The following is a 20,940-nucleotide window of genomic DNA, read 5'->3' as shown; positions in this document are numbered from 1 at the left end:
CTCCATCTGCTCCCGGTCTCGTCCCTCCCCCAGAGCACTGCCGTCACTCACAGCCACCATGTGGTAGGCATGTGTAGTACGTGGCGCGTGTGACATCACACACAAGCTTGGGGGAACAGCGGGCGGATGGCTCAGGCATTCGTCGTTCATCGCAATATCGCAAACAGTTACCACTGCACATCTGATCGACCGCGACGGCCTGAGATTTCTCAGCATACTCGATCTAACAGTTGACCAATTTTGGCCCCAATTTGGTTGAGTAGTCAATTGGGCATGCTTATTGCGGCACCGATTTTCATCAGTTTTGATAAAATGATTGAATTGGATGGTAGATTGGGCCGTAAAATTGATAGATGTGTGGCCACGTTTAAGCTGGCCATACACTGTGTAATATAAGGCTGAACCGACTTAAAGTGGACCTGAACTCTTGCACAGGACAAAAGGAAAACAGAGACAAATGCACCTTGTGTGTATTTAGAGAGTTTAGCCTGTCTAATCCACCCTCATCTGTGTCTAATCACCAGTGTAATTTGATCTCTCAGTGGTGCCAGCTGGCTGCCTCAGCAGAGCAGCTAATTTGTAAACACAGGATGTTAACAGTATGGCTGCTTCCATGAAAGCAGGAAGTAGACACACTGCATATTTATTGCAGGACTTGTTTCAGCTGTGACAAAAACAATTTTTCTTTAAAGGTGATTATGCTGCTGCGTATCTTTTAGAGCAGAGAGGAGGTTCTGAGTTCAGGTCCGCTTTAATACACTTTAATAAAATCCCTCAGTAAGATTGGACAAGGTTGTATGGTGTAGAGTCCTCTTCAGAAACAAATCTGAAAATGGACATAAAAGGAAATGTGTTTAGCTGGTATTTGTTACTCGCACTTTGGACATTACCATTGCTGACCTACTTGTTATTAAATACGTCTGTCAGAATGCATAAGTATCTTCTCCAAAGAGGCAGCAAAATATTATCAGGATCAGTTATCCAAAGTAGCCAATCAGAATTCATTAGCGGATTTCAGTAACATTACGTAAGAACATTTGCTATAGTCTAGCATGTCTTTTCCATTACATTATTTAAAGGACAACTGAAGTGAGAAGACTGTGGAGGCTGACTTCTTTATATCCTTTTAAACAATACCAGTTACCTGGCAGCCATGCTGATCTATTTGGCTGCAGTAGTGTCTGAATAACACCAGAAACAAGCATGCAGCTAATCTTGTCAGATCTGACAATAATGTCAGAAACGCCTGATCTGCTGCATGCTTGTTCAGGGGCTGTGGCTAGAAGCATTAGAGGCAGAGGATCAGCAGAACAGCCAGTCTACTGGTATTGCTTAAAAGGACATACTGTAAATCTGGCACCCTCCATATCCCTCTTGCTTCCGTTGTCCTGTAATATACATTGGTTGGATTGGAGAGTGCGCTGGGGATCGGTTGGAGAATGTGTTGCTGAAGTTCCCTTGTGCTCACTTGTGGAGTATTTGTTTGCAGGGTGCACAGATACCCGATGATGCATTAGACCTGCTCTCTGGTTCTCTGGGGACAAGACAAGAGGACCCCGATGACAAGAAGCCTATAGTGGATGTAGTGAAGGTCAGTAACAGCGTGGCAAAGTCACACTCTGGGTAACCTTATCTGACAATGCAAATTACCTGCTGCTATAGAACTTTGTGTTACTTGGTGAGCAACATCTAACGCCTCTTCCCCATACCCACTTCCTGTGACCCCATATGCATGTTATCCCACATATATAAGTTCCTGGTTACCGGACAAGAATCGGGCTTGAATGCTGGTCTGTAATTCTCCACAGCTGTTCTTGATCTCCAGCGTCTACATGTTCACATTGCACACCAGTATAGTATTCCCATATTGAAGCTTGCTGCTCACTAATAATATCCTCGGTTGTTTTTAGTCCTCTCACATTTGACAGAGAGCCTGTCACAGAGCAAATCACTGGTAAGATTATGCTGTCATGTAACACATACTGGCTCCAGGGTCATCAGATCAGTCTATTAACCAGCTCTCTGCATTTACACCAGTATGTGCTACTTCTGGATAGGTCTGAAGTGGGACTATAATAAAGGCTCACTATATAGTTAAGGATGCATAGTGTTAAGCATTACAAACAACTGCATATGCTAATGGTTCTAGGTTGCCAGGTTCCAGCAGCTGACCATTCTCTGTACACTGCTAGCCCACAAGTGCCCAGTTCCCCCCTCCCCCAACTACGTCATGCAATGATCTCTGTATGTCTGCCCGGGTCTGTACACAGTCATGTGGGGGTGACAGGAGAGGGAGGATGCCAAGTAATCCAGTCAGTCTCATCCCGAGACTAGCTCAGTGGTTATTTTTTTATTCGGAGGCGAACCGCTTCCACGAAAGCCTTTACCAACAGGTGTTTCACGTTGCAACGGAGCCCATATAAACAGATAGAAGGTCTTCTTGCCACATGGAAGTCTATCTATCAGTTAGACTGGATATTACTATGGCTTCTTTGCACTGCACCACCTTGTGGTTGTATTTGGGAACGCACGTGTTATAATTGCATATTTATCTGCAGGACTTAGTTATGAAACTATATTATCTTCTAATTAGGAAAAGGTAAAAGAAAAACACATTGAAAAGCTTGGGGACAGAGATGACACAATCCCACCTGAATACCGACACTTGTTGGATGGTAAAGATCAGGTAATTTTGTATCCGTATATTCATTTGAGGAGTGTGTGTGTGTGTGTGTGTGTCTGTCTATCTGTCTGTGTCATTCCAAGACATTCAAATAATATTTACATTTTAATTCACAGGGAAAACCTGCAAAACCAGAAGAGGTGAAGCCTGAGGTAAATATACCCTTTCCATTCATCTAGAAAAAGATTCAAAGCTAAACTTCACTTATAACAAGACAAAAAAGTAACTCTTAAGTCAGCCTCATGCATTGCATTGATTCTGACAAACACTTTAGCTTGCTTGCATTGTGTCTATGAAAACACAGTAAGGCCTGGTCCACACTAGGTCCGGAAACGTATCTGTGGCTGCGTTTTTCAAACCTGATGAAAAACGGGAGTCCCGGATACTAATGTTCAAAATAGCAGCCAGCCTCATACAAGTAAAAAAACGGATCCGTCTGCGTTTGCGGGGACCCGTTTTCAAAACCTGAACGGAAGGTCCGGATCTGCTGCATTTTCACGCAACGGATCAGGACCACGGATACACGCAGGGGTAGTGAAAAGCAATGAGAAAACACATCTCCAGCTCCACAGGCAAAAAACTGATGTGAAAACGGATAGCCTGACCTTTATGATTGGCCCAAAAAAATCCTCCCACTCTTTCCTAATGATAGAGGCGTTTTCTGTCAGGAAAAAACTGAACGGAAACTGATGCAAAACTGATGCACTTTCATCAGTTTGCAGTACGGTGGTACTTCCCCTGATCCGGACTGCAGTGTCCGTCCTGCAACTGTGTCTAGTGTGGACCTAGCCTTAAACTGTCAGCGTTGCACTATGCAAGTCCATGTAATGGGTAGAATCAAAGGGAACAAACAAGGTCAAAGCCTCGATCCCAAATGTCAGTAATCTGGACACCAGAAGATAGAAACTATCTGAGACCAAACTTCAGTGGTGAATGAGTATGACCGCAGTGTTGTGGGCCAGCATCTCTCACAAGTTATCATCATAGAGAATGAACGCACCTTATGTGAGATTAACATCACACCCAGGGGAATGGGCTCACTCAGTACAGCTGAACTAGAATTACAATGGAGGTATCTAAACTAGAAGGGAACACCATCTCCCTAAAAATTCATGATTAAAACTCATCAGTTTTGACGTTTATAATCTGTTAATTCTTTATAGTTCTCAGCGATGCTACAGCCTATTGGGGTAGATTTGACCCTTAATTTGAGCATTTGTCCAGTACGCTTCATCACAAAACTGTCTCCCTAGAAATGCAGGGCTGGATTTGTAGTTTTTACGTCCCAAGGCCACTATGACCAGCCTCCCCCTAGCCAACCCTCCCCTCCCCTCATACATACACTTTCACTGGTCCCGGAAATCCGTGTATTTAAGACACACAATTTGTATATGTCCTTGTCTCTCCTCTCCTCATCTGCTTCAGTTCCAAGCCCCTGGTCAGTCTCTCATCAGGCGGTGGGCACACGGTTTTTATTTATGGAGGTCACTCTATCTGCACCTACACCCTGGAGTTTCTCTGACCTATCTGTCAGCCTCATCAGTGCTGAGTCACATATGACAGGACAAACAAACTTTCCTGCCTCTCCACAGCTCTGATAGGTTGGAGCTGGGTGCAAAGTGGAGTTGGATTTAAAGAGCAGCTGGCAGTGACATTGACAGCTCAGGTCACAGACTGTAAACTGTCCCCTTTGGCTGCCCCTTCGTCCCAGACCCAGCTGTCTATAGCCACCTGGCCCTGTGGAGGAAGCAGGGCCAGATCTAGCGGAATGTTTGTTACAGGCGCTTACTGCTGTGGTCCACATATTTGGCAGTTTACCTACTGGAGTTTGCCAGCCTGCTGCAACCCCCTCCCACCCCCTTCCTGGTGCCCTAGGCCATGGCCTTTTTGGCCTTGCCTGAAATCCGGCCATGTAAACGTTTCTAGTAATGTAGTAAGGAGGTCTGCATATAGATTCCTCAAAAGGCAAATAGGATGGCCTGGTGTCCCCATTTCCATGAGAATTTGCCACAGTCTATCATGATCTACACAGTCAAAAGCTTTTGAATAGTCAATATAGCAAAAGTAGACAGTCTTATGGAATTCCCTTGCTTTCTGCATTATCCATGGAATACATGCAGTAGAGAAATGGATTCATCCAGCACTACATCTGAGGTTAAGCAGAAGTCCTTCTTTATTGTATCTAGATTGCTGATCATGCAAACAGGCTCATACACATTGTAAATGGATGCATAGAAAACATACCCTTGAGATGCTTGCTGTAGGGCAGTGTGGGAGCAGCGGTCCGCCTGACAGCTGTTTCGCTCAAGTGAGCTTCTTCTGAGGCTCCGTGCGCGGCGTGCAGCCAATTGTTGTGCTCTTAAATAGTATCGGGCGTCCGCTCCGACTTCCGCGTACGTCACGCCGCTAAAAAACGTCACTTCCTGTCCTATATTGCGTCCTGTGCGCACGCGTCCATATATCCGCATGACGCATACAAAAGAATTGTGCGCATGCATACTTTTATCCGCATGTGACGCGTGACTCAGTCAAAACAGGAAGAGGAAGTGGTTATGCGTCCCACCGTAGTTCTCTGGTTCCAACTTATTAGTGGAAACTTCAGAAAACCGCTGGGTGGTGCTAAACTCAGCTGAAGACATCTGCTACTAAGATCAAAAGTTTCTCAATTAAAAACCACATTTTTATTCTGTAAAAGGTAAAAAATACTTATTTTGTACAAAGAAGTTATAGCTAAAAAGAAGGGGGAAATATAATATATATATGTAGATCAAGATACATTAGGGGAGGGGAGGGAGAGTTTTCCTGAAGAAGAAAGTTGGGGATTTTTATCCCCCTTAGATGCTATTTAGTATTCTGCGGGTCTTTCTAGCCCTTTTCTACGCTACTCCTGTATCCTACATACATTCAGTTTAGCACCTCCAAAAAGTGGAACCACTGTAGTCCCACAATACCCCACACTTGAATCCAAATCTACATCCCCCTTTTTTTTTAATCCATGGAATGCTGGCAATATGGTCTCTTGAGTCTCTCCTTCTTCTAAAACCAGTTTTCACATCAGGCAGTTCTTGCTTCTTGGTTTGCATGTAGAGTGCTCAAAATGGAGCAACAGTTGGAACGGAGTATGGAATAACGGGTTCAGAATTCGCAATGGATTGTGACGAGGCTGAATATTGTTTCCCTATTTATTTAACTTACATGCTGAATATGTAATGCGGAAAGCGGGCAGCGATATCAACAATCTGAGTTCTGCCGATGATGCCACTCTGATGGCTGAAACTGAGGAAGACTTGAAGAGCCTAATCATAAATGTTAAACATCTTCTCTTCCAGAAATCCCTGGATGAAAATTCAGCTATTGATGCTCTGTCCAGCGGTCTTGCCTCTTGTGACACCGGCTCAACTGACAAAGCAAAGAGTTCTGCAAAGGTATTCGCTACTATAGGCCTTTCCCATCTGTAGACAAATCTTTATGAGAAGCTCTATATATGCGCTTTACAAAGTTAGATTCCATTAAATGCTTTTTAAAATCCAGTATATATTCGGAGTTTCACCACAGACTTCCTGAAGGGGATTCTGGGAAGCTGGTTGATATTTAGTGATTGAGAGCCAGCATAGCAAATTATTAAATATTTATTAATGAGGCCGGCCGCAATAACGTGTGTATGTTACATTGTTTTCTGTAACCCAGGACAAGACAGAGAAAAGCGTCAGTAGTGCACCAGCGGTAAAGCCGACAGAAAAGACTGCAGATGCTTCAAAGGTACACCAATAAACCGGGGGAATACCGATCTTCTCTTACTTTGTCTGCATAGCTTTTTCATTTTACTAAATTATTTTTTTATATTACTGGTAAATTCAGGTCTGGGCCATAAAAGAGCCTTCTAGGATGTCTGTCACCACAAACATGGTTTCTAGAGACCCCTTCTTTACTCTGGCCATTGATTGGTTACTGGACTGGACTAGGGCATTATGGGATAGCTTGCCAAGTTTTCCCAAAATTCAGGGCCGTTGTTTTAGTTCTGACTTTTCCAAACCAAATGACAGATGATAGTGATAAATTTGACTTTTACTTGCTATAAAGGGCAACATTAGTTAAAGGGAACCTGAAGTGAGATGTACAGTGGGTTGCAAAAGTATTCGGCCCCTTGATGTTTTCTGCATTTTGTCATATTACTGCACAAACATGAATCAATTTTATTGGAATTCCACATGAAAGACCAACACAAAGTGGTGTACACATGAGAAGTGGAACGAAAATCATACATGATTCCAAACATTTTTTACAAATAAATAACTGCAAAGTGGGGTGTGCATAATTATTCATCCCCCTTTGATCTGAGTGCAGTCAGTTGCCTATAGACATTGCCTGATGAGTGCTAATGACTAAATAGAGTGCACCTGTGTGTAATCTAATGTCAGTACAAATACAGGTGCTCTGTAAGGGCCTCAGAGGTTGTCTAAGAGAATACTGGGAGCAACAACACCGTGAAGTCCGAAGAACACACAAGATAGGTCAGGGATCAAGTTATTGAGAAATTTAAAGCAGGCTTAGGCTACAAAAAGATTTCCAAAGCCTTGAACATCCCACGGAGCACTGTTCAAATGATCATTCAGAAATGGAAGGAGTATGGAACAACTGTAAACCTACCAAGACAAGGCCGTCCACCTAAACTCACAGGCCGAACAAAGAGAGCACTGATCAGAAATGCAGTCAAGAGGCCCATGGTGACTCTGGACGAGCTGCAGAGATCTACAGCTCAGGTGGGAGACTCTGTCCATAGGACAACTATTAGTCATGCACTGTACAAAGTTGGCCTTTATGGAACAGTGGCAAGAAGAAAGGCATTGTTAACAGAAAGCATAAGAAGTCCCATTTGCAGTTTGCCACAAGCCATGTGTGGGACACAGCAACCATGTGGAAGAAGGTGCTCTGGTCAGATGAGACCAAAATAGAACTTTTCTGCCAAAATGCAAAACGCTATGTGTGGCGGAAAACTAACACTGCACATCACTCTGAACACACCATCCCCACTGTCAAATATAGTGGTGGCAGCATCATGCTCGGGGGGTGCATCTCTTCAGCAGGGACAGGGAAGCTGGTCAGAGTTGATGGGAAGATGGATGGAGCCAAATACAGGGCAAACTTGGAAGAAAACCTCTTGGAGACTGCAAAAGACTTGAGACTGGGGCGGAGGTTCACCTTCCAGCAGGACAATAACCCTAAACATAAAGCCAGGGCAACAAGGGAATGGTTTAAAACAAAACATATCCATGTGTTAGAATGGCCCAGTCAAAGTCCAGATCTTAATCCAGTCGAGAATCTGTGGCAAGATCTGAAAACTGCTGTTCACAACGCTGTCCATCTCATCTGACTGAGCTGGAGCTGTTTTGCAAAGAAGAATGGGCAAGTATTTCAGTCTGTAGATGTGCAAAGCTGGTAGAGACATACCCTAAAAGACTGGCAGCTGTAATTGCAGCAAAAGGTGGTTCTACAAAGTATTGACTCAGGGGGCCGAATAATTACGCACACCCCACTTTGCAGTTATCTATTTGTAAAAATTGTTTGGAATCATGTATGATTTTGTTCCACTTCTCATGTGTACACCACTTTGTATTGGTCTTTCACGTGGAATTCCAATAAAATTGATGCATGTTTGTGGCAGTAATGTGACAAAATGTGGAAAACTTCAAGGGGGCTGAATACTTTTGCAACCCACTGTATATGGAGGCTTCCATATTGATTTAATTTTAAAGTATACCAGTTGCCCGGCAGTCCTGCTGATCTCTGGCTGCAGTATTGTCTGTATCACACACCTGAAAATAGCATATGGCTAATCCAGTCAGTGCACCTGATCTGCATGCTTGTTCATGGGCTATGGCTAAAATTATTAAAGTAATAGAATCAGCAGAGGACAGCCAGGCAATTTGCATTATTTAAAAAAGAACCTGAGGTAAGAGGGATATGGAGGCTGTCATATTTATTTCCTTTTAAAGTATACCTGAGACAATTTAAGTGAAAGTATATATAATTACCTGGGGTTTCCTTCAGGCTGTGGGCTCCCTTGCCATCTCCCCAGGGCCACTCTGATCATCCGCTTGGACGTCCTGGAATATCTTTCACTCGCGCATGCAAAACCCTCCTGGCAATGAGGAGTTTAAGGGCGACAGAGCAAGACTGAAAAATATACTGGGACAGCCAGCGGATGATTGGATCGGCCTGGAGAGATGGCTAGGGAGCCCACAGCTTGAAGGGGGCTTGAGGTTTTAAAGTGAATCCGAGGTGCAAGAAAGTTAATCTACACTTCCCTGGGTGTTCTAGAGACTCTTCAGGCCCCTATAGGATACGACTCTTCAGGCCCCTATAGGATACTTCGTTTTTCCGGCCATCTCCTTGTCTTGCTGCTAATTGCCCTGTTTGGAACTCCATTTGTGTGCCCTCTCTCTACTAGCGTTCACCGGGTGTGTCCTGGGCATGCGCAGTTTAGATTTTTTTTGCCAAACTACACATGGCCAGGATGCTCTCAGCCATAGCTACTGTAATCAGCTGTGCGATTATAGAGTGTTCTGTGCATGCGTTGGGATCCATCTGGTCCAATTGCTAGCAGGAACGGGGCATACAGTTGCAAGATGGACGGGACGCTGGACAAATAAGTTAGCCTGTAGGGTTCTGAAGAATCTCTAGGACACTGAGGTAAGTATACTGTATATTAAAAATGTTTTTCACTTTAAGTTATTATGGTGCTTGCTTTAAGGTGCCACTACGAGGAGATTTAGTGGCCACAGGATTGTCTTAGCCTCTCCATATATTAACATGGGGTGTACATGATTGTGGCGTCTAACGTGACTTGGCCTGGACATGTGTGTACAGGAGTTATGGCTCTGCATTGAGATGGTGAGTCTCATTTTCCACAGTAGCATGTCAGTATTTATCAGAGGTTTCCCTGCTGTGTGTATGGCTCCTCAGAGCTCCTGTACACAGCACATATGCCATTACACCTTTTCTGAAGATTATTACAATCCTCCCTACAGTAAATCTGTTGTGTTTTGTATTTCAGTCTACAAGTCAGAGCTCCTCTACAAAGCCCAGTGCACCTCCCAGCGCCCCAAAGACAGGAAGGAGTTAGGTCAATGGTAAGTGGAAGCTCCAGCTATGTGTGCTCTGAATCAGACAAACCAGCAAGCAAGGCAATGTAAAAGTGCAATGCAACAAGTAGCTACCACTAGATACAATAGCCTTGATTCCCTAAAGGGTGCTAAGTGTTAGCACGCCAGTGAAAAGGCACTTAGGACGCGAAAATTGCCGCTTTACGCGCTAATATGTGCGCAAGCGATTGCGTGCACAAAGGTTAGCCCGGGGCGTGCAAAACGTCGCACCGTTCGTGTGCAAAATATCCTAATAAGCAATTTTACACACGAGCGGTGTGACGTTTCGGGCGCACCAACTTAACGGGCGCACCAACTTAACCAACATGGACATGCAAACTACTTAGCACCCTAGTTTCTATGTCCAAAGCTTTTATGCGTGCTAACTGTGTTAGCACCCTTTTGTGAATCAGGCCCAATGTGCTATCAGATCAGTTTCATTTATTACCTTTGAGATAATTAACCTATTTCTGTGTAAATCCCAACATTAGTAATTCTACCTTCATTGTCTGCCTTCTGAAATATTTAATTTCTATGCAGATAAAATGTTGGAGGCTAATAATGCAGTACAAGGGCAGCAGCAGTGCCCCCCACTGGACCAGACTGAGGACTGCACTTTTTTCTGCTGATGCGTAAATAATGATTAAAAAATTGCAGATCACCATATCTTCTTCTATTGGTTACCAGGTTGTGCCTGGTACACACAATGCAATTTTCTGTCAGATTGTCAATCGAATCGTTTATTTCTGACAGACCTATCTGATTTCCAGTAGTTTTTTTCTGATTTTCCGATCATTTCTATACAAAAATGATCATAAATCATATTGGACCTGTCCGAAATAATAGATTCGACGGTCAATCTGACAGAAACTTGCATTGTGTGTACTAAGCATTCCCCAAGCCGATAAGATGATCAAATTATTGTTCCAAAGGAAAGACACTTTGGGCCAGGTCCAATTCACTTTTTATCCTGAGTTTTCTACTAGTGATCTATTCACATTATAAATAAAATGCCTTCTAAGCCACCAGCAAGCCAGAAATACTCGGGATAATTTGACTACTATTTGGTACTTTTTCATTTGCAGAGTGCTAAAGTTATTTCAAAGAGGAGATGAAAAATTATCTCTAATGAAAAAACTTAAGAGGAAAAGTGAATTGGATTGGGCCTTTTTTGTCTAAATCCCCACTGCTTTCCTACAGAATATTCTGTGGTAAACTTGGTTTGTGCAGTTGCATTTTCTCTTCCCAGTGCCCTCACGGTCCCAGGTTAGAGTTTTTGGTGTGTCAGTACTTTTTCAATAAGTAAGTATATTAATCCTGGTGTCACTTAATGCAGTTAGCACCATGCTTTAGTTAACAGCCCGAAGCAACTAAGTAGCTTGCGTGACATGACCATCAAACCCCCGTTCACAGTTGTGCATTGCAGTAAAGTGTAACCGGCGCATTGCCACGGCACTGAAATGCACCACCTATGTGCAGCGGGTTTTGTTGCAGTATAACTAGTTGTAGGCATTGTAAAGCATCGCTGAATGCACCCAACAAGTACTTAAAACGGGTTCAAATATGAGGTCTCTGCGCTGTTACAATTAGACAATAAAGCTTTGATTGTTCTATGTAATTTTTTAACCTGCTTCCCTTTGTGCTTGCTTTCAGATGTGTGTACAGTCTCTGTATAGTAACTGCTCGGGAAGAACAAATGCTCATACAGCTGTGTGACACGGCTTCCACGGTCCCCTCTCCCCGGATCCCAAGGCCTTCCAAAGTGTCTTTACAAACTTTTTATTCCTATGGCAACCTCTCATCTTTTCACTTCTCTTCAGATTATTTGCAGGGGCGGAGCTTCTATAGCTGTAATGGAATGTTTATGTCCTGAAATAAAGGCAGCAATCTTTGCACATAGTTTCTAAGCAGTCAGGAAGTGTGAATGAGGTAACTGGTAATATGTAGATTACTATATTCCTGGTGAGAGTTTACCAGTGTGTATGTTAATGTTTTGGTGTTGCAAGGGGTTTGCGTGCTAATCACTAAAATAAGTTCCGACCTGTCTTGGGGTTTATTTAATAACAGTGTGAGAGCATTGGGGCGATGCAACTTATAACAGCCAATCAGAAGTGAGCAGCAGCTTCAGCCCACAGACTCATAAACTCTTCTGATTGGTTATTTAAGTTTGCTACCCAACATGTCTTTTCAACTGTTACTTAATAAGCTCCTCTGTGTTTACATGAACTGTGCCTTTTCTACTCGCGAAAGCCCTGATCCTTGTGTATATGAAAGAATGCTTCCTCCGGCATGGGCAGGCCTTTATAGTTTTGCATATATGAAACAGTCCTATTTTTACACACGATGGTTGCACTGATTCCTACAGAAGGAAACTGTACATACTGATTTGTTCTATCACATTGACTGCTATGCAAAGATGATTCTTTTTAAACTCTAGTACTGGATGTACCTCAATCAGAACACAAAGGGCAGATTTATTACAACTTGTGCAAAGGAAAATGGAGCCACACTGGAGTACATGTGGAGCAGATGCCCAGATCAAGCATTCTGATTGGTTGCGGTGAGCAGCTGCTCCATTTTGCATCGGGTTAGCTCCGGTTTTCCTTGCCCGCATAGTGAGGAATGTCAATACAAGCTGAATGATACCAGGGCTGTTTTGCTCAAGACTTATAATTGTGGAACACTATTGGAAATAAACTTTGTTAAAAGAAACGCGGTGGATTGTTGTTTCTGTTCATTTTAAAGCTCAACTCCCGCCTCATAAGTAAACATATAATAGGGCGACATCCTTTGCTGAGTGTTCATGGTTTACCCTCTTATACATTAGTCTCCAGCTAAACATCCTGTTTTAAATGAAACAAACCTTGAGGGGAGGAGCGGGTTAGATACTTACCTCAATAGTAGGAAGTTTCTGGATGGTCCAGAGGTTCGCTCATCCTCATAAAGCCCACCGTTCCAGAGCCGAGTTCAACTGTGCTCCTGCCCATGGGCGAGGACATCTGGACTGGGCATGCACGAGTCCTGGCATGTCCACTAGAATGAAGCCACTTGTGCTCAGCTTTTTTCCTCCATGTATGATGAGTTCTATATTCTACTCAAATCAGATTCAGTCTCCCTAACACTGCTACTGCCTATAGAGCGCGTCCTAGTGGCTGCAGCTCTGGCGCTTCAAGTTCACCAGGAGAAAATCGCGAATATAAATGTGCCATGTTGCTGTTGTAATCCCTCAGCTGTGTCAGTTGACTGCCACAACAGAGAGGGTCATTTGAAAGCACAGGATGTTAATGTTTCCTTCCATGAAAGCAGGAAGTAGAGACACTGCAGATTTATTGCAGGATTTGTATCAGCTGTAACAAAAATGGTATTCTTTAAAGGTTATTATACTGTTGTGTATCTTTAAGAGCAGAGAGGAGGTTCTGAGTTTAGGTCCACTTTAAACAATACCAGTTGCCTGGCTGCCCTGCTGATCTTCTCCCTCTAATACTTTTTTAGCTATAGACCTTGAACAAGCATGCAGCAGATCTGGTGTTTGACATTGTCCGATCTGGCAAGATTAGCTGCATGCTTGTTTCTGGTGTTATTTAAACACTACTGCAGCCAAATAAATCAATACGGCTGCCAGGCAACTGGTTTTGTTTAACATGAAATATTGCAGCCTCCATTTACCTTTCACTTCAGTTGTCCTTTAACCTCCTTGGCGGTATGATTTGTGCGGCCGCGGGAGGGTTTTTTTTTTCACTTTTTTTTTTTTAGCATGTAGCTAGCATAGCGCCAGCTACATGCTTCCCCCCCTCCCTGCGGCGTTCCCCCGTATTCACCGATCGGCGCCGGCGCCGCTTGCCCATAAGGAAATCCCGTTTGAACACCGACGTCGTGATGTCACAGGGAGTCCTAATCCACCCCATAGTGCAGCCTGGCGGCGATTGGCCAGGCTGCGCGGGGGGGGGGGGGGGGGGGGGGCTGTATCGCGGCGCATCGGCAGCGGCAATCAGACCAAACACGCAGCTAGCAAAGGGGTTATCGCCAAGGAGGTTAAAAGTGCCAATACCTGAATAAAAACAAGTGGTGCCACCTCATACCTGAAGTAGGGTTATGATGAAACTGTGAAAATTGACTTTATGCATTGTACACAAATTCTGTCAAATGTAAAGATCAGATTTCTAAAATAGTTGTATTCCTCATGCTCATTTAAAGGCAATAGAGTGGAAATTGATTGGTCCATTTTCAAGCTGCATGAATTTGTGTACACAATTTGCATCAACTCAGTTACTTGCATCTCACTGGCCACCTCTACTCCTATCAATACAATAGAATTTAGTTGGCATTTCCGCTCTCAACCTCCTACACCAGAGCTGAGCAACCTAAAGGCCATAACCAGCCCATTAGTACTTTGAATCCAGCCTGCGGTGCGTAATGACAAATTCAGCTCGCCCAATCACAGCTTCCAGTGGCAATTTCCATGGCCACAGTGGCATCGTCATGTGACCCACCGTCACACGTGCCAGCGTGTCACATGACACCGCTGTGGCCATGGAGATCCATGCTGGAAGCTGTGATTGGGCGAGCTAAATCTGTCATTACAGACCACTCACAACTCTGCGTGGAGGGAGGAGAGGGGCCACCAAATCAAAGCTTGCCCACCCGCTCTACACTCAACCGGTAGTCATATCTAAGGTACAGACTCCACAAATGTTAAGATAAACTTTTTACAGATTTAGGACATTAAAAAAAAAAGTACTAATGAGGAAGGCACACAAGTTTATTTATAAAGCACAAAGCGAAAGAATTACAGGAATCTACAAAAAAAAAAAAAAATTCAAGTAGTTCAATACCAGCCTGACCGATGGGTCAAAACCTAAAACACAAAATTTAAAAAAGTGAAAACACAGCAACCAAACCAGCCACCCTGCAGAAGATACAGCTGCTGAATACAGATCTGTGCATTGCTCACATCACTGGTAACTATCGTAACCTTTTTTTTATTCTTCAAAAACAAAAGGTGATGCTTTTCAGAGGCAGAATAATAAATCACAGTTGAAATAAAGGCTGTGGGCAGATGTAGCTCTTTAGACATGCAGTGCACATTCTGCTCAGTTGTAAAGCCTGAACCTGAAGCAAGCGTGCAGCTAATCTAGTCAGACTTCTGTCAAACTTGTGATATGCAAGCTTGGTCTAGTGCTAAAATAACTAGTGGCAGATAATCAGCAGGACAGCCAGGCAACTGGTATTGCTTACAAGGAAATATGGCAGCTATCCCTTTCACTAAGGTGTTTAAAGGGACTCAGCAGTGCAGAAACTATGGAAAGATGCATACCATTTTGAAGCTCTCTTTCTCCTCTTTCCAACAACACATAAACCGCCGCCCTAAGCCTTTTAGTTTGATATTTTCACAATCGAAATTGCGGCGGTCGCGATTTCGATCGCGAAAATAGCGAAAACTAAAAGGCGTAGGGCGGCGGTTTATATATCATTGGAAAGAGGAGAGAGATTAAAAATGGTATGCATCTTTCCATAGTTTCTGCACTGCTGAGTCCCTTTAAAAGTAGGTGAGGCTGTTAATTTCACTAACTCCTATTGCACTGCTACTCATTCTACTGTGCGCATTATTATTCTGACCCCTAATTTAATGTTTGTTTTTTTTTTTTTTTTACAGTACCCCCTATTATAATGTGCTCTGTTATACTTCCTCTACGATATGGAAAATGCCAAGGAACCCCTGCAGAGCCCTGGAGGAACGCTGGGTTTCCAGGGAACCCTGGTTGAGAAAGCCTGATCTAGAGAAAGTCAAACTATTTTTATAAGGAAGCAATAACTTTAGCAAAACCCTTGTTTAACATATTAGGAATACTGTTAAACACAATCACTTAAATTGTATTTGTGTATTAAGTGCCATTTAAATTGCTTAATCAGTTTTATTACAGAAATACAGTCATTAAAGCTGCATTTAATATTAGATGGGAAAAATGTTCTGTTTTTCCATTGTGAAAATAAAATGTCAGGCCAAAAGTACAAATGTTTCATCAATGATTTGCTCATCTTATTGACCATCCCAAATTGTTTAATTCAAGTTTCAACCCCCTTCAACACCTTTTAATTAGGGTGTTTTGTGTGATTTATCTTTAACCAGTCCTTTTTTTAACTTTACTATACAATTTTGTTATATATATAATATTTTTTTGACAAGGGATGTTAATATACAGCATACATTAGCTCTGTAAAGGTTGCATATTTACAGTCTTAAATATCAAATTTCTTGGGGGATAAAAAATAAAATCACTCACTAACATGTTCAACAAGATGTTTGCCTGAAGCTCTGGGGTCAGGAATATGTTTTGCTGTTTTTAATCATCTGGTATCATGTGATGTTTGTAAACAGTCAGCGTGTTGCTGTCTGACCAGTGAGGACACCCTCTCTCTCATCCTGACAAGTGTCCAGGCCTGGAGAGCTGCCTCCTGGGAGGGAGGGGCTTGTGCTTTCTTGCCGCATGAAAAGTTCCCCTGCTGCAGGTAGTAGTGACTAAACTTCTAAAAAGTGATAATCTAGCCCAGTAAGTGATGTGAACAGAAACTAGTAACGCGCTAAAAACTATTTATAAACTGTATGGCAGCGTAGCATTCGCAGAGCAAAATATACTTTTACATCACAGTGGTAGATATAAATACAAGCACTCTACAGCTCAGTATAGTATCCCTGCTGCCAAGGTAACCAAATCCACTCTGGTGTCACACAAGAATCACTCCTGATGATGGCAGAACACCAAAACCAGCCGGGAATTGGAGACTGGGCTCTTATCCTGACTACCAGATGTTTGTTTCTGATGTACTGCTGTTTACATATGGTTTGTTTTATGTGAAGGGTCCCTGTCAAAACTGAGCCCAAAAGGGCCCACAATGAGTATTGGGCTCAGTTTTTAGTGTATGCTCTGTGCATGAATAAAATTTGCTTTTATGGTTTATAAACCACCTGATATCAAGCCACACACACTCAAAAGTCTTTTAAATGCATAATTCTCAAACAACTTGAATTTAGATATCCTTTGTCAATTAAGACATGCAAAACGACAAGACGTTATCACTGATAAGAGACGACCAATGATTAATCAGATGCAGCTCAAGTCAATCCAACTGATTTGAGTCTGATAAGTCGTTGGTCAGCTCTGATCAGTGATAACACCTTGTTTGTGAATGGTCCTCACATGTATGGATTTGTATTGTCTGTGCACTGGGTGACAGCAGTGAATAAATCTCCAGGTAGTGGAGTCTGCAATCTAGAGCTGAGGAGTATATTACATACTTTTACATCATTACTGAGGCTTTTGTTACAAAGTAGTACTATTAATTACCAGTACATCATAACTCACCAAAATAATTATATTGTATAATCAAAAATCCAGAGCATGTCAGCAGTGACCCTCCATGAAGAGGAAGGCTGGTCTTGCTTGGTTCTCGAATCAGAATGATCACAGTGCCTGGGTTTATGTCAATAACAAGAAAGTCCAGTGAGCCTTGTGTGATTGGAGTGTGGATCACTGTCCCCCTTGTGTGATGGGGGGGGGGTCACACTGTACCTGGTGGCTGATAGCCGATGGTGAACTTTGTGTTGCTCCACAATGCTCAGCCATAGTTCCAGTGATGGCAGAATATGATTGCCTTGCACAATACATATTCAGGATACTGTTAACTATTAGTGCAGGAATCAAATAAAATGCATTTAAGGATGCTGCCATTACAGAGCTTCTAAAATAAAACTTTAGTCTTTGTTTAAGTCTTGAACCAGCAACAAGTACACAGATCAGGAGTATCTCCGCTCTATACCTCAGGGCATGAGGCTGATCAGAAAGTGCTGAGGTCCCCCCTAGAGCCTCTTGTCAAGAAGCTTTTTTAGAAGGAAGTTAGTAATTCAACAATACAAAGGCTTCTATTGCTTACTGTTCTAGCCTAGACTTCCTTATTTATGTGGCTTGGCTGTGGTGTTGATAGCCAAGAACCAGAATACAAATCAGATGTTCTGACTCCCGAGAACTGCATCTTGTTGCAGGCAGGAGGAGGGACTACTAAAACCAGCAGCATGGCCTGGGAATAAAGAGGTCATGCTCCTTATCAGAATCATTTATTTCGCCAAGCATGACTGGGTCATGCCCGGAATTGGATTTGGCACATACAAACTCAGAGCAAAGCAAGACAGTGGATAAAAGCACAATAAGACAATAGATAATACTACAATAAAACAATAGATAAAAGCACAATAAGACAGTAACACTAACAGACCGTGGACACTGGACAGCAAGACAGATCGTGTACACTAGACAGCCAAAAGAGGTGGTGACATAGTAGCTACAGTATAGTTTCCCAGCTTCAGGTCTCTTCAGTTACAGTTCAGGGGGACCCTGGTGGAGTGGGGGTACGTGGCTGTAGTTTAGGAGGAGTTTAAGGGCTCGTTTCCACCATAGCGAATCCGCATGCGGCGACGAGATGCGGATTCGCTTGTTACACTGAAGTGGCCGGGGCTGTTTCCACATGTGCGGCGTGCGGGAGCGATTTGGCGGCGGGCCAAATCTGCACGACGGGACCCACCGAATTTGCCTGCATCAGGAATCCGTGCGAATCGCCGCTAATGTATTTAATAGTAAAAACGCATGCGTTTGTTACATGCGTTTTTACCCGCGATTTCGCACCTTTTACAATGTTATTTTGCCCTGGCAGTGTCATGGTTAATTTCGCATGGCACTATGCCATGCAAAATCGCGGGTAAAAACGCATGCGGAAACGCATCCGCATGCGTTTTTACAAGTGTCGGAATGCCGGCGAAATCGCGTCGCAACAGTGGAAACGAGCCCTAAGAGGTTGACAGCGGAGGGGAAGAAGGAGTTCCTGTGCCTTTCGGTCTTGGTAGCAATGACCCGAAACCTCCGGCCTGATGGAAGCCTGTTAAAGTAGCGGTGGCCTGGGTGAGATGGATCGCTTGTGATCCGCAGGGCTCTAGAGCGCAGTCTTGTGGCGTTGAGTTCGAGTGGAGGGAGAGGTTTCCCAATGATTTTCTCTGCTGTTCTGATAACCCTCTGTAATTTGCATCTGTCGCTGGCAGAGGAGCCAGCGTACCAGACCAGAATAGACGAGCAGTGTAGAATCTTGTCAGAACCTCTTTGGCCATACCGAACTTCTTCAGCTGGCGAAGGAAGAAGAGCCTTTTTTGAGCTTTTACCAGGGTGGAGCTGGTGTTGGCCTTCCAGCTCAGGTCATTGGAGATAGTAGTGCCCAAGAGGCGAACACAGGGAACTCTTGCCACCTCAGTGCCGTCAATGTGGATTGGAAGTGGTTTGGGGGCATTCTTTCTAAAGTCTATGATCATCTCTACAGTTTTGGCCGTGTTGAGGACCAATCTGTTCTCCTTGCACCAGTGACATATTCTGTCAACCTGCTGGCGATAGGCCTGCTCATTGTTGTTTGTGACAAGGCCAACAATGGTGGTGTCATCAGCAAATTTGATGACCTTGACGAGTCTGCTGTAGATCTACAGTCATTCGTGTACAGGGAGAACAGCATCGGCAACAGGACACAGCCTTGCGGCGCGCCTGTGTTAGTAGTCCTTTGTTTTGAGGAGATGTCACCCAGCTTGACTATTTGCGACTTGTTGGTTAGGAAGTCCATAATCCAGAGGCGTAGAGTTGAGTGGACCCCCAGTGCTGCCAGATCCTACTGAAGTAAGCGTGGGCATATGGTGTTAAAAGCTGAACTGAAGTCCAGGAGGAGGATTCTGGCATACGAGTCTGATCTGTCTAGGTGATAGCTGATATACTTCAGACAGATATTTATGGCATCATCCGTGGACCTGTTGGCCCTGTACGCAAACTGAAGGGGGTCCAGAAGAGGCATGGTGGAGAGTTTCAGGAGAGAGAGGGCCACTCTTTCAAGGGTCTTCATGATAACAGATGTTAGTGCCACAGGCCTGTAATTTTTCAGGTCGGAGACTCCCTGCTTTTTGGGGACAGGGATGATGGTGGACCTCTTGAAGCATGCAGGGACTCTGCCCTCCTGCAGTGACTTGTTAAAGATGGCCATTAGGATGGGAGCTAGTTGTCGTGAGCAGGTCCTCAAGCAGGCTGGAGAGACGCCATCCGGACCAGAGGCTTTCCTGGCATTCAGTGTTGCCAGGTAGCGCATAACCTCGGTCTCACACACAGCTGGAAGGGGTGAGCTTAGGCTCAGGACACATTCCTCCGGGGCCAGGGTGGAGGAGGGTAGCAGCTGATGACCTGCAGGTGCCGCGTGGTCCTAAAACCTAAAGTAGAATTCGCTGAGTTTCTCTGCTAGCTCAATGCTGGGTGGCGCATATTGGGGGGAGGGCTTATAATTAGTAGCAGCCTTTAGACCCTTCCAGACAGATCGTGAGTTGTTCGAGCAAAAATTTTGATTCATCCTCTCAGTGAACTCCCTTATTCCTTACATGAAGGGAACACACCAGACACCTGCCAAATCATTTTAGGGCCAGTGCACACCAAAAAACACTAGTGGATCCGCAATAAACGCTAGCAGTTTTTGAAGCGGTGTTTCAGAGCGATTCTAGGCATGTTTAGAGACTTTTTCTAAACATGCTTAGCTTTTTTTGGAGAGTTTTTGTGTAGCAGATTTTAAATGTTACAGTAAAGCTGTAACTGAACAGCTTCTGTAGCAAAAACCGCTCTGATCTAACATTTCTCAGAGCGGTTTTCCACTTTACTTAATGAGGCAGAATCGCCTCAGAAATCCGCAAAATGCTGCGTTTGGGGAAAAAAACAAACCACTCTGGTGTGCACCATCCCATTGCAATACATTAGCCAATCGCTTTTCAGCCTGCAAGCGGTTTAAAAAACAATCAGAATAATGTTGATGTGCACCAGCCCTTAGGGCTCTTTCACACTAGAGGCTGCGGTAGAAAAGCCTGCCTTTTGCGGTCAGCGTTTTTGTAGCCTTTCCATAGCGTTTTACAGCTCATATGAAAATGTATTTTTTTTTCCTTTTAAAAAGAACTCCACAAGTCAGCTGTGAGACGCTTTGAAACAACTGTAAAAAAAAAACCAAAAAAAAAAACCTGTAGTTTGCCTTTTCCATTGCCTATCATTCAGGGTCAGATTTGTA

At 43.7% G+C, this 20,940-nt stretch overlaps 1 protein-coding gene across 1 annotated transcript in view; it reads left to right on the top strand.

Annotated features, from left to right (window-relative positions):
* CAST (calpastatin) overlaps positions 1 to 12,537 on the top strand; it is a 242,816-nt gene extending 230,279 nt beyond the window's left edge. The window contains exons 36-42 of the mRNA XM_068247496.1: positions 1,490 to 1,591; positions 2,594 to 2,686; positions 2,800 to 2,835; positions 6,013 to 6,108; positions 6,371 to 6,442; positions 9,738 to 9,813; positions 11,479 to 12,537. Coding sequence (XP_068103597.1) covers positions 1,490 to 1,591; positions 2,594 to 2,686; positions 2,800 to 2,835; positions 6,013 to 6,108; positions 6,371 to 6,442; positions 9,738 to 9,806 — 468 coding nt within the window. The 3' untranslated portion in view covers positions 9,807 to 9,813; positions 11,479 to 12,537. The remainder of the gene's footprint in view (positions 1 to 1,489; positions 1,592 to 2,593; positions 2,687 to 2,799; positions 2,836 to 6,012; positions 6,109 to 6,370; positions 6,443 to 9,737; positions 9,814 to 11,478) is intronic.
* Positions 12,538 to 20,940: the final 8,403 nt, after the last annotated feature.

This window comes from Hyperolius riggenbachi, chromosome 1 (genome assembly GCF_040937935.1).
Source record: "Hyperolius riggenbachi isolate aHypRig1 chromosome 1, aHypRig1.pri, whole genome shotgun sequence".
NCBI lineage: Eukaryota > Metazoa > Chordata > Amphibia > Anura > Hyperoliidae > Hyperolius > Hyperolius riggenbachi.
The sequence above is the reverse complement of the archived record's forward strand: the minus strand, read 5'-3'. Positions and strand labels throughout refer to the sequence as shown.